At 41.9% G+C, this 21972-nt stretch overlaps 1 protein-coding gene and 1 long non-coding RNA gene across 2 annotated transcripts in view; one reads left to right on the forward strand and one right to left on the reverse strand.

The window, feature by feature from the left end:
• Positions 1–1318: 1318 nt before the first annotated feature.
• Positions 1319–11567, reverse strand: ccnh (cyclin H). The gene is made up of 10 exons (XM_064296496.1): positions 11345–11567; positions 10812–10936; positions 10151–10273; positions 9731–9804; positions 9032–9242; positions 7854–8017; positions 7294–7364; positions 5355–5463; positions 1848–1911; positions 1319–1654 (listed from the first exon to the last, which is right to left on the reverse strand). Exons 2-10 carry the CDS (start codon positions 10926–10928, stop codon positions 1622–1624), a joined length of 966 nt encoding a protein of 321 aa, XP_064152566.1. The 5' UTR covers positions 10929–10936; positions 11345–11567; the 3' UTR covers positions 1319–1621.
• Positions 11568–13810: 2243 nt separating this feature from the next.
• Positions 13811–21972, forward strand: part of LOC135264516 (uncharacterized) — a 46429-nt gene continuing 38267 nt past the window's right edge. The window contains exon 1 of the long non-coding RNA XR_010332712.1: positions 13811–14196. This is a non-coding gene — a long non-coding RNA (uncharacterized LOC135264516). The remainder of the gene's footprint in view (positions 14197–21972) is intronic.

A 21972-nucleotide genomic window follows, 5' to 3' on the forward strand; every position in this document is an offset into this window, starting at 1 on the left:
TCCCCTGAAAATATAGTTCTGAGTCTTGGTGTGCCTACAAATGACACTGACATTCCGATATTTGGGAGTTTTCAGTCCTCAAAGGTACATTTTCTGCCACCTACTGAGAGAATGCAGCTAGTATGATAAAGTAAGAACATTCATAGGACTTCTCAGACTATCCATCCATCCATTCTATACCCGCTTATCCTAAGCAGGGTCGCGGGGCGTGCTGGAGCCCATCCCAGCATGCATTGGGCGAGAGGCAGGAATACACCCTGGACAGGCAAAATCAACAAGCACACATTGCGATACATGTTATATATTCTGGACTAAATAACACAAAGTATATAGTAAACAATTAAAATTAGCTATTTTAAAATAAAGTCTGAGATGTCAGAACACAGCTCTATCCATGCCTGCACAACGGAGGGTCTTGCTTTATTAAGCTTCGCCGTAGTGTATTCCAGGTTCACAATTAATATTTACATGTTTTTACAGGAGTATATTCGGGCTCAACAAATGCCAGTAGTTCATTACCATTTTAGCAATTAAATCTTGTGGTCTCAGCTGCACAGCTGTTCATTTAAATTTTGTGCCATTTCTTCATGTTTTAGACATAAGACATATTGTGTATTCATTTTCCACTGAATCTCATTTGTCCATATAAATGTCCTCCAAGCATATTTTCTTTATTAATTTATTTCACTGTGGTTGTTGAACAAACATCATTTCCCATCTGCCTGAATGAAAAAAATACATATTTAAAATTTGTTCACGTTTCAGGCACAAGACTATAGTCTAATTTTCCACGGAAATCACTTTTTCATCAGAAATGTCTTTAAAACTTAATCCCCTGAACCCTAAATTAACCTAACCCTTGCTCTAACCTTAAATTATTTCCGAGATTTATATGATGAAAAATGTTTTATTGAAAAACATAGAGTAAGCTTAATTATTTAATTATCTTAATTTGTTATTTTCCAAATTACGTCAAATGGCTGCTTCAGGTAAGACTTTTAATAAAGTGGCCAAGTTTCTGAAATTTCAGGGAATTCACTAGCTGTGTGTTGAATACACTTTGAATGTTAATTCCTAGATTTTTTATACGTCGTAAGGAAATGTATTGTGTGGACCTTTAAAAATGAGTTACAATTTGAATACTCCCATCTTGGGAGTTTTTCAGACTCCTACACAATTGTTCTGCAACCTTTTAAGAAGATTTAGCCAGTATGATGAAGAATATTCACAAAACTTCAGAGACAAATCTTTGACCCTTAGTATTTACATGTACATTTTAAAAGAAATGTCTGTAAGCATGGTAAGCCATACAAAAAGCAATGTTTTCACAAAGGCTTTAATATTTATGAATAAACCTACAAAAAACAAATGTAACTAATATTAAGAACATAGACCCTGCTGCCACTGCAAGAAAAATGGAATAAGACAACATATTTGAAAATTTGAACAAAGAAAACTTAATTGGCAGCCAGCCTTAACATTGACCACACAGACAGTCGTTCTCCTCTGCTTTACAAAAGCATTTTCTATTTAAGTGGCACTGATACAGGTCAAATATTTTTGCACTCTCCAAGCAAGCAGCTCTAAGAAGCTGCTAATGAACGTGCTCTTGGTCCATTCTTCAGAGAGACTCCAGATCTTCATCAGTCCATTCCTTAAGGAGAAGAATATGTTTTTTATTTGTGGAATTTGGGCATTGGTAACACAATGATTGGACGAAGCCATCGCATGCTTACTGATGTGAACCAATCATTGTGTTCAAGCAAGTGATTGACGGCTGCCAGTAGCCCCACCCACTGTGGGGTTGATGAAACCTCACTCTGCCATGGCTAGCAGTGAGCACTCACCTCCTCTGCGACGTGGTGATGTTTGGTGACATGGTCGTCGTCTTCATACCCCCTCTTCCTTTTTCTGCAAGAGAGAAAGAAGAGTTTTTGGGAGTTATTTCTCTGAGCCAGAGCGATTATAAAACAGGTCTTAATCTTGTGCTGGAGATCACAGGGTCGGTTGGCTTTATGTTTGCGTGCTAAATTCACCGACTCGTTCAGACCCAAGGAACCAAGTGAGGCGAGTTTACCATGCAATCAGCTAATACAACTGAACTAAAGTGCCTGAGTCCCATTGAAACTAGCCGATCCTGTGGCTCTCCAGCACAAGGACTCCTGACACAAAGGCCTGAGGTTCTACCTACGGAAAGAAACGAGGTAATGGCTAAATGAATCCTGTGAACTAGCTGTACCTCATGGGGTTACAGACTGAGAACCCCATCTTAATCGCTAATGTCTCTCCTCATCTCCATGCATTCTGGCCCGAAACCAAAAACACTTGTAAATACTACACACAGGTGGATTATAACATACATGCCTCAACCCTAACACTTTCCATATCCCTTACCGTAATCACCACCACATTAATAAATGAGACTTACCGCCAACAGGTTGGGAAAAAAACTGTGACCTCAATATGTGATTTTTGGCTGGACCACAACAGCGGGGCCAGCCCTACAAACGCGAATGTCTGTGAGTGACTGCGTGATGAAGTTACACCATGAAGAGTGTTAGGTCCAGCCATATACTAGGTTTTGACCTGGTTTTGACCCGGTCTTGTTCCATTGAAGGTGTTGAGAAGCAAACGAATGTCGGTAAACGCAGAGTCAGCATACCACCTTCATCCCACCTCCACAGCGGAAAAAGCAGTGAGCGGGGACTGTCCTATTTCACACCATTTTCTGCACGATACACAAGTTATTTTGAGACTGTGTGTGGGGGTGGGGTGTTAGGTACAGTGCTAATGACGAAAAAAAAGCATCAACGCCAGAAGATAACTGATACATTATTTGGGGGAAAAAGCACCTGAAAAAACTTGGTAAACATTGAGAGAGAGCTTTAAGTGCAATTTAAGCAGAAGTATTTCGTGAGAAAGGGGGTCCCACAAAAGGCACGTTTTCGGACAGCGGTGCAGACGGGGTAGAGGGCTTGCCTGCTCGCGCCGGGGCAAGCCCAAACACCGTCCCACGCGCCTCTCAGAAATTCCTAGAGTGCCAGTTCCAGCTGTGAGGTAATATTCACAGCCTATGTATCTCCATAGACAGAGATTCACACAGCCGTACACCCCAAATGCCAGATAAAGGGGCTTAGTCTACAGCCTGCATCACAACTATGAACCCCCAAATCAGGTATGGCCAAACTTTGGTCCTGGAGAAATCATTGAGTGTGTTGTTTTTCATTTTTGTTGTTACGTTGCACTTGTAATATTAATTGCTTTATTTCCTCATTTAACTGATCTCACCTGGTTTCTGGTTTGGTTGCTTATTTTAGGGTGCAAACAAAAACCAGCAGGCTCTCTGGGGCCAGGGTGGAGGGATCCCATCCCTCACCGCAGTGGGACAGTCTGAGGGATGGGGTCACTGCGCTCCGAACACCAATCCCGATTGGCTGTTTCCAGAGCTCCTCTGTGATGTAACACCTCGTGTTTATGTCTCGTTTCAGAACGGAGTGCACCATCGTGTCCGTCATCAGCACCATCCAGGTCATGTGACCCATCGTGCCAAAGATGATCAAGGGACGGAAAAGCAGACTGGAATTCTGCACAAACAACCTCTTATTGACCATTTACAACTTGCTGAGATCATCTGCTTTAACCAGCTGCCCCCTCCACGTTAACAAATGGATCATATTTCACACAAAACAATTAGCTTGCCAGTACTTTCAGCTGGCCATTCACCAAACCAGTTCAGGCTGGTACCTGACCCGAGGGTAAAATGGAATTGCCCCACGCAAGATTTGAACCTGCAACCCAGTTCACTACCTGCTGCTCCACATTCAATGTAAAAACCTTGCCGAGGACCTAGAAACAAGCATCAGAAAGGACACCCAAGAATTGGGCCTCATAACCGGGTCAGTTCATTCAAGTTCCACTCCGCGAAACCAGCTCACGCTCGCACTCTGATCCCACTCTTTAAAGCTCAGACCAGCCCAGCCCAGCCGACGGAGACGTTCCCACTGAAAACTCCTAGGACACTCCTAGGTCATCTCATCCAGCCGGGTCCACAGCCCCGGGGCACCCTAAAGACAATTCAGACGGCTGAGGTTTGCGACAGCGAGCGGGCGATGAAAAGAATCAGGGAAACGCGTCGTCACCTTTGAATATGACACCAGCCTTAAATGACGTTTTCTATCACCACTCGGCCCATTGTACAGCACCGCTCTCCGATGTCTCGCCTGATCCGACCTGTCGAGACACCGCTTAAAGAGCTGTCGGATCATCTTTTACACCGCTTTGCTTGTTGATATGACGTAATTACGTAGGACTGCACAAATGATTTATTTTGTGCTGTGTGTTAGCACCCCTTTTTCAGAAGTTTGTAGTAAGTTCTTCCCTCTTTATTAGATGCATGTGTGGTTAACGTCCGATACGTCCATCATGGAGGTCCTGAGCACGGTGAACGTGGTTCACCGACAAAACTGCAGAACCACAGATATCTTCCTGCTGCGTACGAGAGGACTGGTGGAAAGAGAGATCAGTTTTGCCGCTGCACGTATATATATATATATATATATATATATATCTGCGAGGCTTCTATACGTTTGCCCTGGTCTTTTCCTTAATGACACAATGTCTTTCCAAACAAAGCAGTTGCTGAATTTGGAAGCGCTGCAAAGAACACGTACCTCACAGCACGCGGTGAAATTCGACGACCAGGAAATGCTCCGACATTATTTACCGCTAAGCAAACTGATGGATGAGCTTAAGGCATTTCTTTTCTTTACTTTGTATAGTTTACTTTTATTTTTCTAAATAGAACAGTGTCACGTGAATGGATCTTAGATACGTTAGAAGGTTTGATTGAAAATGTATTTTCAAAACTACCAAAAATAAAGAGCAAAAAAAAAAACTTCAGTATTATGTTACATCTTCAATGCCATTTCACTGCTCCGGGGGATGCTATACAATGAAAGCAGATAGTTGTGTACTTCAGACTAGACAGGGCCATGTTCAAACAGCTACTACCAGACAAATGAGCTGGTAGTAGCTCCTGTCCATGAGAGTACAAATCCAATGTCATTTCATAAAAATCTCTTAAGCTTTTGAAGAGTGTGTATTTTGGAATTTTTTTTCAATTCTGCGTTCTAGAACTCCATTGCTTTCGATCACCAGCAGTGACCGTCACATCAGCATTAGAATGTTTGGTAAAGAACACAACTTAAAAGGTTTAAATGACTCGACCGGATGATGGTTATGGTTATTAGCCCTGCTGAATTGAAAGGGCTCGGGCACTGACGTGTCAGGACAGTGGATGGCTTTGTAACGGCTCAGAACAGCAGCTGTACAGGACGGAGTGTGTAAATACTCACGAGTTCGTGTGCGTAACGAAATCCGCGTGGATCCGCTCCAGCTTCTGTTTGCAAGCGACGACGTCCTGCAGGTTCGGAGGCTCGTATTTCTTAACGTGGTTTTTTATCCCTAAAAAATAAACACATAGAACGCAAGTGCAATCGATTACTGGAATCTAGAAGCGTAAGTGAATCCCCACGAAGCAAATGTGACATGTTGACTTGTCCAGTTTTTTTATAAATGCTTCATGAACGACCCATTAAAGTCTCGCGAATGCTTTGCGGAGGCCGTGTGACTTGCGCCCTCAAAATGTAACCCAGGAGTGAAACAATGTCATTCAGGAACTTACAAATGCATGGCCACATGCAGTACTGCGACAAAGTATTTGACCCCTTCCTGATTTCCTCTATTACTGTGCATTTGTCACACCCAATGGTTTCAGATCCTAATATAACATTAGACAAAGGGAGTAAAACACAAAACACATTTTTTGATTGCTGTCATTTATTTCATGAAAGAAGTCATTGAACGCCCATATCACCCACGTGAAAAAAGAATTGCTCCCTTAAACATGACTGGTTGCACCATCTTTAGCAAGCAATAACTGCAACCAAACGCTTCCTATAATTTTATATCAGTCTTTCACATCGCTGTGGAGGAATTATAAGCCTACTCTTCTTTGCAGGACTGCTTTATTCTGGCAAATTGGTGATTTTTGAGCATGAACTGCTTGTTCCTGCCACAGCACCTCTATTGGGTTCAAGTGAGGACCTTGACTAAGCCACTCCAAAACTTTAATTTTGTTTCTTTTCAGATGTGGACTTGCTTTCGTGTTTTGGATCATTGTCTTGCTGCATAACCTAATTACGCTTCAGTTTCAGCTCACAAACAGACGATCAGACAGACTTCTTAAGAACTTTCTGGTACAGAGCAGAATTCATGGTTTCATCAATAGCGCCAAGTCATCCAGGTCCTGAGGCAGCAGAGCATTCCCACAGCATCACACTACCAGACCCACTGTTTGACTGTTCATGTGATGTTCTTACTGTGAAATATTGTATTTGCTTTATGCCAGACATAATGAGACCCGTGTCTTCTAGAAATTTCCACTTTTGACCCTTCTGTCCATAGAACATTATCCCAAAAGGCTTGGGGATCACCAGGCGATTTTTGTTGCAAATGCGCGACGAGCATTGATGTTTCTTTTGGTTAGCGGTGGTTTCTGCCCCGCTACCCATGAAGTCCATTTTAGTCCAGTCTTTTTTATTATTGTGGAGTCATGAACGCTGGCCTGGCACTGAGGCTAGAGAGGCCTGCAGTTCTTTGGATGTTCTTCTGGGATTTTTTGTGACTTCCTGGATGAGTTGTCACTGCGCCCTTTGAGAAATTTTGGCAGGCCATTCACCACTGTTCCAAGTGTTCTCCATTTGGAGGTAATGACTCTCACTGTGGTTCGGTGGAGTCCCAGGGCCTTAGAAATAGCTTTGTACCCCTTTCCAGTCCGATTTTAACTATTTTTTTCCCCCTCATCTCTTCTGGATTCGCACTAATCGTGGCATAGAGTGCTCGTAGAAACTTTGTGGTTACTATTTCACTCAGATGGTAGGTTCAGATTCAAAAGGGCTGGCTGTAATCAAGCCTGGCAGTGTTCATTCAGCTGAATCTATTTATCAATTACATTTGGTTAATTGGGTAACGAAGGGGGGAAATAGCATTTTTCACATGGGTGATATGGGTATTTTATGACTTTAACATTAAATAAATGAATGTAATCAGAACTTGCCATGTAGCACAATAAACAGTTCATATTTTCATCCTGCATTTTTCTTTTTTTTTTTTAAACACAGTAGGCTACTTGATCAGAAAGAAATTTGTTTCTGTTCTTTGAAAGTTAGTCTTAACAAAGACAACGCCTGCCCCCTGGTGGCCACACATGGTTAAACAGCGGAGAACACTTACGTCTCATGGAATCAATCATCTTTGAAAGGGTTTCCTTGTCCTCCTTCAGCCCCATGCATTCTGTCAGATAGCTGCAGTGAAAATGGAATTGCTTTGAGAACGCCACACCAATTAAACATTTTCCCGCCATCTGGCCTCCTTCAGAAACAATCCGCTCCGATCAATTACAATAAATCAGACCCTCGCATATTTCTAACACGAACACCAATTTTGCAGACATCTGTTGTCAGTCTTGCCATCATTTATACACATTAACCCGAAAGCTATTTATAATCCAGTCTAATAAAGGTGAACAGTCAATTTATGGAATAAGATAACTGTTCGACTGCACAAACAGGCACGGATTCAGTCTACCTCCGTGCCAATTCTCCTGTAGCTGTAACTATCAAAATTATGCAAAGGTTAGGTGTACGTTAAAAATACACTGCTGCAAAATTATTAACTAATTTCAGCAAACAACACAACTAATGCCGTGTAAGAAAAGAGGAAGAGAAGAAAAGTGGAATCAAAATCACAGAAAGTGACGAGAATCGAGCGCGCTGCGGCTAGACTGAACCCACCTCTCCATGTTGAGGCCAGCCCGGGAGGCGCTGTTGAGCACGGCCGTCAGGGCGATCTGCGACGGCGAGAACAGGAGGCCCGCGTCCGTCATGGTGGCCCGGTTCAGGAAGTCGTCCGCCGTCTTGCGCAGAACCTCCGGGTTCTCCAGCGTCACGTACCTCGTCTGGGGAAAGAGGACAAGGCCCGGCTTAGCAATTATGACATCACAATGCCCTATGTGACTGATGTGCACGGTGCACACTGCTACAGGACAAATAGGCTGCGTTTGAAATTGCATACTATGTACTACATACTACATACTGATTTATTTTTTAAATTGAGTACACGTAGTATGGCAGCATGCTATTTCAAACGCAGCCATACTGACTAGCCTGCATACTGCTGAACACCCACATATAGCAAAGTGCCTACGGTATGCTTCCGGGAATATATTTCGACAGTAAATAAGACCTAAATGTCCAAACCTGCAGCACAAGCACACATGCTAATAGAACGGCGTGATATATCGCTGATACTTTAGAAGTTTCATTTCATGCGCTATATAGTTTTGAAGGATATCGTGCGTGTGGGAGCGCGCTGTACGCATAAATCTGAAAGGCGGCTAGCGTTCCTGGCTCGCCTGCAGTGTTTTCCCTTTATCCAGCGCTAATCCGCGCGGCTGCCAGAGAGAGGAACCTCCGCGGCCACACTCCCGCGGTTTCACGCGCCATTGCCCGCACAAACGCACAGCGGCTGACGGGTTAGCTTCCTTAACAAAGTGTGCGGAACGTTGACGGTGAAACAACGTGGCAACATGCAGCGACTGCGACTGGAAAATTCACACAAGTTTAAGGAGTTATTTATCACCGGGCTAAACAATGACCCTTTGTTTATAACTGTTCTTTTCTGGAAGGAAAGGAATTTTATGGAAAGACACCGAAATAAAGAACTTGGGTTTTTGTTTAGCTTAGCTTTCCAAAATTGTGCATTTTTTGCTTCTGGTATGATAAAACACTTCCGCTAAAGACATGTGTTTAATTACATTTTGATGTGAGTCTGCTGACATTCAAAGAGGACATACATCTGCTATTTAAAGCTGTGAATAAAAAAGACATGAATTAGAGAGAAAAAGAGAGAGAGAGACAGAGAGAGAGAGAAATAAAAATGTCATGACAGGAGTCCTGTTTGCCAGTGTCACCTTGAGGTCGATGAGGAAGCCCTCCATGGGCCTATAGGGGTTGTGCACCACCAGGTGGAAGTTGAGCTGCTGGATGAGGAGGAGCTCGTACTCCAGGATCTGCTCCAGGGCCTTCTCCTGCCCGGCCGGGTTCTCCTGCAGGTTCCCCACGAACTGAGAGCTCGACACGTTGAACTCATCCACCTTGCAGGCCAGGTACGTACAGGTCAGCCTGTCGAATGGAGGGCAGAGAGGGCGAGAGAAGAGAGAGACTTCACAATGCTGAAGAGTACTTAAGAATGAAGGTACTACACATACCTTTTAATCTCACATTTTTAATACTCAAGTATGATCTCCTTCCCTTCCCAATTTGGACTGCCAATCACTTTCAATCTCCACACTAGTACAAGGATGAGTGCTGGTAAAGCGTGCTAGTCAGTTGTGTACACAAAGTTTTTCGAACAAGCCACACACACACTGCGAGAGGAGAGCTAGTGCCAAATGTATGAGTTTGCAGCTTGATATACCATATCAAGCCCAAAAAAGTTAGATGAGACTGTTTAATTTATATTCAGTTCCGGGGTGCTTCCGTTACAGACTCAGTTATGAATTCTACATTTATTTTCCGGTGCTGGGAAAGATTAAACTTTGACATAATTATGATTCAACAGTAGCGGACACCACTCACAGCAAAAAATAAATATATCTTTTTTGACCTACATGATGGTCCTAGGATGATATTCCATTAAGGAATTGTTCAGGTAAAATCTTCGAAAATACATATTCGCTGTGCCCTAAAGAGAAGAAAGGTTGTTAGCATTAGCACTGAACAGGTAATTACTAACTAATTCACAACTTTTGTGATTTATTTATTATGGTGTTGATCACAAATGTATGGTTAGAATGTTCTTGAGCTTAAGATTCTAACACTGATGTAACAATCACTACTGATAAATGAATGCAACTGAGCTATAAAACACCGATTTAGAATTTAAAAAAGTCATTCTAAAAAAACAGCTCTTCAAAGGGTTAAAATGACGCCAGCAATTACCAAAAGAAGGTCGTTTAATTTAGAGAAATCTAGCAATGTCATTCATGTGTGCCAAATATTGATGAAAAAAAGAATAGCAGGATAAATACCACAACAGACTTGGGCATGATGGGTTTGAAAGCAGCGCAGAAGTCGAGAAGCCGCTTCTCGTAGTGTCTGAACAGAACATCTTCCTCAAGGGGATCCAGAAGGAAGGATTCATTCACCCCAGCCTAGAAGACGGACAGCGATGAACGAAGTGCCGGTCTGATTTCACAACCATAATGATGATCTTTGTATATAAATACTGTTTGCCTGCAGTTTGCTAATGGACAACCCTGAACTACAGTAATGGTTTTCTTCCATCTACAGACTGGTACTCATACTGCTACCACCATATACCAGTGAAGCTGCTGGAGATCAGCCTGGTGGAACCAGCTGGTCTAGCATGACCAATTTGATCTACCAGCATGATCATCACCTTACTAGTTCTACTCAGTTTGGCCAGCACAGCCAGCTTCACTATCATCTCGACCAAGCTGGCCTACCAGCTGCATAAAATCAGCACCGCCCAACTTGGACTGGCAATATACTGGTCTTTCCAGCAGGGCACAATAATCCCATGGGGAAAATTGAAAAATGTTAGGTCACACAATACTAATCACTGAAGTAGACTGCTTTATTTAGTTTCACTATACCCCTGCGTGGGATTGTTTTTAAATCGGCTAGGTAAAGGCATTTTCTCATTTAACCGTGCATGCTGTGTTTTACCTTCCCGCTACTAAGGATTTTTTCACGACACTTCTGGTTGGCCTGGTATCTCAGTCTTTCCAAAGTTTCCTCCTTGTCAAATGTCCAGTATTTCTTCTGCGAACTGTTGTGATACATGCTGGAACCTGTTATGATACACAAAGTCATCTACCGTAGATAGAAAGCTCCTACATGCAAATACAGGTTCACAACAGTAACATTATATCCTAATTTAGTGTCCGTGCACCAGCAAGCAGGTTAAGACAAACACGCAAATACGTCTTCAGCAGCACCTGTCAGTTAGCTAGGTAGCAGTAACTGTGGTACCCACAGGCGGCGTTTTGTGTTTAGTTAGCTAGCTAGCTAATCCCCCATCCTCGCCAGTGTCTCGCGTTCCGTGCAGGCATGCACAGCTGAGATCATTCGTCTATGCTGGAATGCATATTTGTTAGGTACAACTAAATTAAACAAATTTTATTTTATGTAGCAAGCTAACAAGCGCCAATGCATCCATTTGCCAAAGCTGGCTAAGTTAACACGGAAACGTTTATTACCTTTGCAGTTCTTTTAATTCCAAGTACTTTTTCAGTGACTGCACTTTGATATTTTTGTTTTGCCCTCAACCTTTGTTTCGACAGTGCAACACAATAATATACTTTTCTCTGCCCGACAGATAATTCTAGCAATACTATTAATTCTAAGGTTAATAACGCATTCGATCTCCGTGCACACTAGTGCTTATTTGTCCAGCATTTAGATAGACAGCTAGGGTCCGTCCTTTACTGATGACGAGACACACAGTTACCGTAATCTACAGAAAAAAGCGCAATAATGGCAGTTTATGACTGACAAGTTCAGAGATACAGTTCATGTACGTTGTTTTTAAAAAAATGTGTGTTGCAGCTTATACATTTCTACCCGTGTGAATCACAGAGAACTTACCCTGAAATGTTATTGTTCTTAGTAAAGCACATGCTAAATAAATGACAACTCTATCAATTTACCCATTTGCTATTTGCTTTTGCACTTGAAGACATTCAGAGCGTTAATGCAAAGCTATTATCATTAATGTACATTGATTTATATCAGCTACTCTAACCACATTCAGTATCCAGTACATATGTGTATCAGCCCATATAATACTTACAGCGCTGGAAATGCAGTGTTGGGAAAGCTGTACAGCATAATTATTATTATTATTATTATTATTTGCATTTAGTCAAGCTTAAGCTTCTTTATGAACACAAATAACCTAATATGAAGCAACGTGTCTCACATTATGCAATTCCGTTTCAATGGAGAGGGACAGTGGCACAGTCAAATTGATTGATAGCTAAAAGCTTACTGGTAGAAAAAGCTTACATCATAAAGCAAATGAGTCCTGAGATTCACTGTTTAACACCAAGATTTCCTCTTTTCCTCTTTGAACTGTTCATTTCTGCTATTTGTGTAAGTGGTGCCGCATCGGCAACGCTGTGTGGCTGTTTTGCGTATTTGCGCCCTGCTGGAAACAAAGACCACACGCGCTATTACTGTTACATTTTTTTTTTTTTTTTTACACATGCAGATGGAGCAGATTTGCGGGGCAGCGAACGCTGTAATCAGGAGCGGGTGGCGGGGGTGTGTGTGACGCACGTTCGTTTAAAAGGGCGACCTTGGCGCGTGGCGCTCCTTTCCCGGCGCCGTTATGTGCCTGGCGGTATGAAAGCACCATCAGCTGGCTCCAGGAAGGTGGAGATCCATTTTAATGATGCCTGTTTCCTCCTTTTCACCCAACACCATCACAGTTCCTGCCCTTGTAAGGGGGAAGGAAAACTCTCTCTCTGTCTGTCTCTCTCTGTCTCTCTCTCTCTCTCTCACACACACACACACACACTCCTCATCCAATGAGCCTTTAATTGGTATTTTGACAGGCAGGTGTAATCAACATGGTCTCTGCCTCTGTCATTCCACGGCAGCAGGGAAAGAGGCTGAGAGACACAGAGAGACATCACCCCCAAATCCCCTACCCCTCCCCCTTACCCTCCTTCACCTTAGACGCAGACCACAGAGGAAAGAGAACAAGGACAGAGAGAGAACATGAGGTCAAGTAAAATGATGAGTACTGAGAGAAAAAGAGAGAAAGAGAGAGACAGAGAGCGAGAGACTGTAGGCAAACTGGCTTCCCTGCAATTTGCAGAATCTTTATCGGTTGAACTCGACTGGGAAATCTTCACAGTTCCCTCTCAAAGGCAAGGTGAGGGAGAGGGAAGAGGAGTCTGGTGTAAATTGGACACCAGTCCACTGCTGTTCAGGAGACCATCAACGACCTTTGGCATCGCTGGCATGCCAATGGCTAATTTAAACTTGACTTTTTTTCTTTTTTCTTTTTTTTTGTCCAAACTTGTCTTGGTTTCTCTTACACAGAGCAGCACAGCAAACGACAGAATACATGGGCACAGACCACAGCCCACATCGCGCCATCGATAGAAAATGAGCAGCAATTTGTTGTACAAGCATGCAAAAATATTTGCATATATTTTTTTTGTACTTTTTCTGCGGTAGGTTTATATTACTGGTAACAGCATACAGGCAGAATCTGTCATTTGTGATGTAGTGTTTTTGCTAGCTCCTCCTGTCTCCCCATGTGACCTGCTTCAGAAATCTTTTTTTTTATTTTGTTTTCAATTTACTTTGATTCTCCAAAACGACAAACTCCAGATAAAAAAAAATGGAGGCATGATGTCGGGGTTGTGCAGTTTAATTTAGCCCTGCACACAGGGTTGCCACTTTCACAATGAAAACGCAACTGTGCTCTGAATTCGCACAAATTAAGACTGTCTATCCTTTTTGTTGACAGTGTGATGTTTGTGTGATATGTGGTATATTTGGAGCTGTCATCTTCCATCCTATTTCCAGATAAGACACATCAGACACGTCAATTAGACAGTTTTCAAAGCGGCTTCAGTCCTTGGGTCGTCTGGTTTGATTTTTATCCCATGTCTCATCAATCATAGTTTTCGTTGGTATAAAATGTTATGGAAGGAGATATAAGTGTTATCACAAATGCAATTTAAGGACATTGCTGTAGAAATGGTTAGATCAATATTCCACAAGCAGGTGAGCTTTCAAAAGGGGGGAAGGGTGGGGGGGGGAATGACAGCAATTGGGTCAAATGTTTACTGTAACAGCAAGACATAGGAATTACCAACCCCCATCCCCCTCCCCTCAACATCTAGCAGTAGTTTCGTACGACCTAATTTGCATAAACATGAGTAATTTATGAATAATAAATGGTCCTTGCATTCAGCGGGAATCATTAATTTGCATATCACCATGGCACTACAGTTTTAGTTCCTGTGTGCCGTGTTATCGTGAAGCGCTCAAAACCTGCATAAACCGGAATCAAAGAAAACGTTAAAAACAGGTAAGTGTTTATTTCTTTTCTCTCTCTGAATATCTGCCCTCCCCCTTTCTCTTTCTCTCTTCCTTTCTCTGTCTCCCTCTTTCTCTTTCTCCAGCTCTCCGTTGGTGTATTTGTGCAATGAATATTTCAGCTGTTTTTTTACTGAGATTTGCAGATCAGGTCTGAATGGTGGGCAGCAGTCAGCATGGAGATGGCTGTCAGTATATGAGCTAAATATGAATACAATGCATTGCATGCCTCTTTTCTGTTTGAATTGCATAAACATGAAGTGCTACTGAATAATTGATGAGTGGCATATGTATGTATATGTATATTTGTGTGTGTGCGTGTGTGTATGTGAGGAAAATATATGTATATACATACATATATATATATACATGTGTGTGTGTGTGTGCACACCCATTGTGTCTGTGTGGTGTATGTGTGTGTGTTAGGGGGCGAGAGAATGCATGTACATTTACATGTTACACGTACAGTAGCCATCTTTGTCATTGTTTATCAGGCAGACCCTTTCAGAATCTGATTTGTCTGAATTAGCCTTGAAACCAAGATACAGGGATGCTGCTGGGGTGGGGAGACCAGATGTTGCAGTCACACCAGAACTGTTCACGTGCGCTACCTTCACCTGGAAAATGGCAGTTTGCAGTTTCTGTTTTTTTTCTGTTCTTTTTTTCCACGGAGGCTCTGATTATGCATGTACCGCACCTCTGAAACTCCAGCTATCGGTGGGATTGTGTTAAGCACAGGTTGGGGGGAGGTGGGGGCGGGGGGGGGGGGGGGGGTGTTATTTGGAAAATGTAGATGTCGGTTGTGAGTGCATGCGGACAGCAGTCCACACCCCCCCTCCCCCATCCTCGATAAGAGCCCTCCCTCGAATGCGCTCTGCACCTTTTTTCCAGTCATTTGCATTATTTATTTATCTCCCAGAAACAGCACCCCTGTGCTAGTTCTATCTGTGGACCGGTAGCGCTGGCTTGTGCATGCCAGAGACTTTGTGCTTTAAAGGGGGGGGGGGGGGGAGCAGGATATTTCCTGGAAGGGAACCTGGCATGAACCAAGCCTTGTTATTGCTTTCCATTTTGAGTGCGATCCCCCTGTATCCCTCGCGTGCAAATAGACATGCGGGATTGTTAAATTAACTTGTGCTTCTCTCATGCGGACGCTTTTGGTTCTTCAGTGGCGGCAATTGACAAAATGGTTGACGAATCCCATTATTTGTTGGTATCTAGTTGATGTGAGTGATAAGGATGGTGGGAATGGGGGGGTGACTTTGTCCAATAGGTGTTTCCTGTACAGATTCAGTTTTTTTTACCCCTTTAAAACCCCCTGGTAATGGTGTAAAAATGGGCAAGATGGCAACTGGCATCCACTGTTGGAACAAAGCTTGTATTTCATGTAGTGAAATATAGTTCCCCACTCAGAAACATCTGTTCACCTCTACTCTCCTGCTGTGCTGATTTTTACTTTAATTTAGTATCCTTGTTTCTGCCTTTGCACAGGTAGCAAAAATATACTTCCTGCGTTATTTTTTATTTTAATTTTTTAATGTTATTATTTTCCATCGTGGTGAGGCTGTCACTCTGGTGAACATGAACGTAAAAGACGTTTCCATCTTTAGAGGCTGCACTGATTGATGGGCAAGTGTGCCTCGCTGGTGGGGCTTACAGTGGGCGATGCCTGGGACTTTAGATGAAAAGCTGTGGGGAGAGGGTGAGAGAGGTGGGGTGAGAGACAGAATCAGAGTGCATTGTGGTCTCTGACTAAGAGGCTTTCTGATGCAGCTTGACAGAAGGCTTGCAATGGGAGATCATGTACCCAAAAGTGTTATATTGGCACATCGGTGAAGAAGAAATCCAGATCGTATTATTGAGTCACTGGTTGAGTTAGACTATGTATAGTGTGCATATACTGGATACATAGACCTGCATAGAGCAGATATCCAATGTACCTGTTTTTCTATCATTGATTTACAACAGTAGAATAATAATATTTAGGCTATGCATTTGCTGTCCTCTCAATTGCTGTTTCTCTTTTCAATGTAATGCTTTCAAGACAATATTGATTATTTTGTTTCTCAGTACTTATGGTCTGTTAGTGTATTGACACAAAGGTGTTTAGTAAATTTCACCTCAAGAGTAGGTTTATTATATTTCAGGGCTTGCTTAGTATTATAAATGTTTTTGATTGAAAGAATGTTTTCTCAGGTAAAACTGGGTAAGCTTTCGTGGGCTACATATAGCAAGCACAGAGTAGCATTGTAGAGATTATGCTGTTGAAGAAGAAGAAGATGATGATGATGATGATGATGCTGATGCTGATATCAGATATGGTCTAGAAGTTGCTGCTACTCCTGCTGCTGTTGCTGCTCCTACTGTGGCTGTTGTGATGATGATGATGATGATGATGATGAAGACAAAAATGATGCTGATGATGATGTTGATGACAAATTAAGTTCATGATTAGGATGATGTTGATGAGGGTATGTGTCCATCACCAGATTTTAAATTTGTACAGAATATTTTTTACTATTAGCATCATATCTTTATTTTTAAATTTTATCTTTAAAACAAACAAACAAAAAAAACTAGTGACTTCCTTCCATTCATTTTTTTGGCAGTTGCAATGTGATATGTGGGTTGGATGTTTCCTATGTCTGCATGTCATTATTTCTCTATCTTGCTATCTGTCATTGGTTGTTATGGAGACCAGAGCAGGCTGTTGTGATGTCAGACGGACCTCCAAGGGCAAGCCCCTGCCAGTACCCATGAGTTTAGGCGACAGTCAAGTCAGGTGGCTTGGTATTCATTTCACAGCATTAACAGTGGCACCACACAATACTGTATGTTTGAGGACTGTTTCATCTATCAGTCACAGGGCTTTGTCTGTGCTGGTGTCATCAGAGCCTCGGCTGTTTATGAAACGTTCACCCACCAATATGGCCGGCAGCTGGAATGACACTGTCCCCTGGCAGAGCAAAATGGCTTCCTCGCCGACAAATCAGAAACGTGCTGAACGCTGCCGAAAGCTCCGTTTCCTCACGTGAAAACAAATAAACGAACCCGGCTCACGGTAGCACGTTAGAAAGGGGTAGCTGTGATTCTGTGATGCGAGCGTATGCAGATTGGGGCAGAAGGGTTTTCAAAAGCCCATATTTGCAAAGCCTCAGTAGCCTAATAGGCTGCATTGTGTTGCCCACCCCACCCCCCATCCCCCCCAGTTCTTCTTGGACTACTGTGAGAGAACAGGAGTCGCTGGTCTTGGGGGCGGAGCTTGGTGGGGGGAGGAGGGGGGGTATTTGCATAAAAAGCCTTGTCTGGAAGACAGGGACTGGAAGCCTTTCAGACTGGCACTAAGCCACACCCCCCCCCTCCCGAAGCCGGCTAAGAGCTCCCCTTTAATTGATCTTTGTGTCTGCGTCTGCTCCATCCGCCGGCACTCATTTGCATGTCTGGTGGCAGAAAAAAAACCCCCACAGCTGTACAGAACGCTGTTAATTGATAAAACGGTGGACCAATCTTACGCGGTGCGCATACTAAACACCACAACGGCCAGCCTCTTTTCTCCTCTCTGAAAAACAGATGAAGGAAAAGGAGGAGGGAACTATTATTATTATTATTATTATTATTATTATTATTATTATTATTATTGTTGTTGTTGTTGTTGTTGTTATTATTATTATTGTATATGCATGAATGATTCATTAATTCACAAACACACATACAATTCTTTATTGTGTAAAAGAAAGAGAATCAGCAACACTTCCAATTACAATTACAATTAGAACATTTAAAATGGACAATTATTTGGCATTTATTATATATTTATTTATGTGTTTGATTCACGAGAAGCCAATGAAAGAATGCATAAAAATGTTTTCAGGAGAAGTGCTCAGTATGATCACTTTTATTTCTCCTTCATGAAGAGGAGGAGCATGATTTGTTAGAGGAAATACATTCTTGAACAAGGCAAGGACATGACAATTGTTTTCAAAAGAATATTTGACCTTTAAATCGTTTCCCTCTAGGGTGCGTGGTCAATAGGGGATTGGTTTAAGAGGAGTATTTTAATAATTCAATTTTTTCACTTTCCAAGACATTTCAAAGTAATGATAGAAAATTCTAATTCATGGACCGAAGGTGACGCCTTTAATTCACTGTCCCATGCTCTGAACACTGCTCTATGTGCGAATTGGCCTTGATTAAATTATTCCTCTGACCTGCCGACTGATCATGTGAACGTTTTACGCATCGTATAGCTGTTTTCGTACAGGACGTGTGACGAGGGTGAAGTGCTGTATTTATGCTAATTGCAGGTGGCTTGATTTGTTGGTTCACTTAGGATTTATGCAAAGGTATGAGTCGAGGGTTACATACAATAATTTGTGCATGATTTCAAAATGTTGACGTCTTTTTGACGTGTGCATATAGAAGATATCCCAGGGAAAAGTGAATGAATGTCACAATTTTTTATTTATTTTGTAAAACCCCCACCTGAAATGTATTCTGTTATGTCCACATAATATGTGCATGTGTGTATATGCGTGTGTGTGTATGTGCAGAGAGAGAGAGAGAGAGATGTAAAAGTACAGCCATTCAAGCGAAACTTCAATCCTTCACAGTACACAGCTCCAGCAAAGTCGGCCCTTTATATCAATGTGCCATGTCCATACCTCTAAATAGGTCTGAGAGAAATAGATATATGTATACCAGCCACTGAGTAATGTATGGTGTGAGTAATGCATAGTGTGAGTAATGCATGGTGTGAGTAATGTATAGTGTGAGTAATGCATAGTGTGAGTAATGCATGGTGTGAGTAATGTATAGTGTGAATGATGTATGGTGTGAGTAATGCATAGTGTGAGTAATGTATGGTGTGAGTAATGTATAGTCAGAGTAATGCATGGTGTGAGTAATGCATAGTGTGAGTAATGTATAGTCAGAGTAATGCATGGTGTGAGTAATGCATAGTGTGAGTAATGTATAGTCTACGTAATGTATGGTGTGAGTAATGTATAGTCAGAGTAATGCATGGTGTGAGAAATGTATAGTCAGAGTAATGCATGGTGTGAGTAATGTATAGTCTGAGTAATGCATGGTGTGAGTAATGTATAGTCAGAGTAATGTATGGTGTGAGTACTGTATAGTCTGAGTAATGCTTGGCGTGAGTAATGTGTCGGTCAGCAGTTGTGTCAATATTTATATATATATATATATTATATATATAGTGTGCACAAATCCGTAGAATTTTCATGCAGCTTGTCACAATAGGTTTTCTACCTATTACCCTCCCAAGTTGTACACCTGTTAGAGAGCAGGACAAAAGCAAAGTGACAGTTAGCTGGGGGAAAAAATTCAAACACTGAGGTTGTTGTAGGCATCCACCCTCATTTGGCACAGGCATCAGAGGTGGCAAGGAGTACCTGCTACTTTCCTGAGGAAACAAGGATCAAGGGAACCCCCTTTACCTTGCATACCAGGTCTCCTGTCAAATTTTGTGTCAGAACACAGTTTCACATGCTATAATATCAAATCCCTCAGTGTGCTGCCAGGTAACCTCTGAACTCCGAACTGACATGTTCATTTGTGAAGTCCTCCCAGCTGAAAAGGTCACACACACACACACGCACACACGCCCGCACACACACACACACACACACACACACACACACATGTTAGGTACTGCTATGATTGCGAGGACTTCCTGCTGATTTCCATTGACTACATTCATTCCATAACCTCTAACCCTAACCCTAACCGTAACCCTAACCATAACCTAATTCTAACCCTAACCCTAAGTCCTAACCCTAAAACAGCTTCTTGAAATTGTGAGGACCAGCAAAAGGTCTTAACAAAGGGTAATTTTCCTCATCTTTCTATCCTTGTGAGGACATTTGATTCTCACAAAGATAGTGTTACATGTCCACACAAACACACACACACACACACTCACACACACATTCTTCTAAAACAACTATGACCTCTCACCCTCATTGTGCAGTATTTCAGTTCAGTCTGGCAGTTTAAATATGAAATTAATTACTAAATCAGTTATGAAAGGGGCATTTTTTTCTGGTTCTGCTGTAGACTGCAAAATGCTACATATTATATAGGCAATGGAAACCTTGTCCAATGGCAGGTGCTCCCTGGTAACTTGCTTTATAAAGGTCCCCATTTCAGAGTTTAGAAATCATTCTGCATATGAGCTTGAAACGCGATAGCCAAAAGCAGTGGTTAGAATATGCTTCAACACTTGACCTCAGAAATATGCTGAAAATGGGTAGCGCTGCAGACAGCTCCCTCCTAGCCCCTTGAGAATGAATTGGACCTCTTACATAAAGTGCCTGTGGGTCAGGGGTCGACTGACACAAGCCTCAGCCCTGTGGAGGATCTGCAGAACAGCAAGAAATGAAATGACACCGAGAAAAGCAGAAACGAAGGTCTGTCATATAAAAAGAAAACTTTATTTAAAAAAAAAACAAACACACAATGGCAGTGCTCAGCAACCGACTGCAGTGTTTGGCGCTGGAGACATCTGATTAGCACGTGCTAACGATGGCGCCTGTCGGCGTTCGTCTCCTCTTGTCCGTCCTGACCGCTCTTTCATGATCACTGCTAGTTATTTCCTCAGTCACTTTTTTTATCTAGTCAGGCTCGCCGACGTGGTGTCTTTAATCTTTCAACAAACAACACATCCCTTCTGTTTTCTTTCTTTTTCCCCCGCGCATGCTGTGTACGAACAAGAGATGTTGTGCGATCAAAAAGCATCATTATCGAGGAATCTGGAAAACAAATCCTGTTTTTTTTTTTCCTTTTAGTTTTCATTTTCTGTTCTTTTTGTTTTTGCCTTTTTTGTTCAGACCGCATGCTATGGTCCTTATTAGGCAAGCAAACACATAGAAACCATTTAAAAATCAAAAATATTTTTAAAGTATAAATCTAAAAATGTATGGATATATTTTTTTCAAAATATAAAATTAATGCGTATGTAAAATATTCACAAATATTCTATTGCTGAAAGACAGTAGTTAAATATTGGATTCACTTTCTTATTTCAGAAATTCCAATGTTCCTTGTGAAAGTTTTTCAAAAAATATATTTTATTTCCTTTACTGTTTTTAAATTGGGACCTATTCATGGTAAAAAAAAAAAAAAGAAAAAAAATATATTTTCCAAATAATTTGTAAGCAGCGTGTAAAATTCAGTACATGGAAGCACAACACATTGCATGAATGCACAATTAGTCTTCAGTCACAATGGGTAAGTGGCTGTTAAAGGTACAGTAAATGTAAAAAGGCATGTTTATACCGATTATTTACATATTCAAACCTATATGTTTATATACCTTCACATTTTAATTTGGTGTATATTTTACAAATTTTTTAAACAAGTGCCAATATACTGTAATATTCCTCTTTCTTGTTTTTTTTTTCCTTGAAAATACTAAACTGTGAATGATATCAAATGAGCATTCAAGCACACGCACACGCAAACACACACACAAAGACATACATGCACACACCAACACACACACACACACCCTCGCACACGCACACAAACACACACATCTTGATTTATGATAAATTGTAGAACATATGTCACACTAATAACTGCTGGTCAGATAAAGCAAGTTTAAACTGGAGCTCGGTGGATTTCCAGGCCTTGCCTGGTGTGTTTAATTAAGCATTTGAAAGGATCGCCGCGGTCACTGTTTTCGATGGCAGCCAGCTGAAATGCATATGGAGCCGCCTTTAATTTCCAGCGTGTCAAGGCTAAAAGA

This window comes from Anguilla rostrata, chromosome 10 (assembly GCF_018555375.3).
Source record: "Anguilla rostrata isolate EN2019 chromosome 10, ASM1855537v3, whole genome shotgun sequence".
Taxonomy (NCBI): Eukaryota; Metazoa; Chordata; class Actinopteri; order Anguilliformes; family Anguillidae; genus Anguilla; species Anguilla rostrata.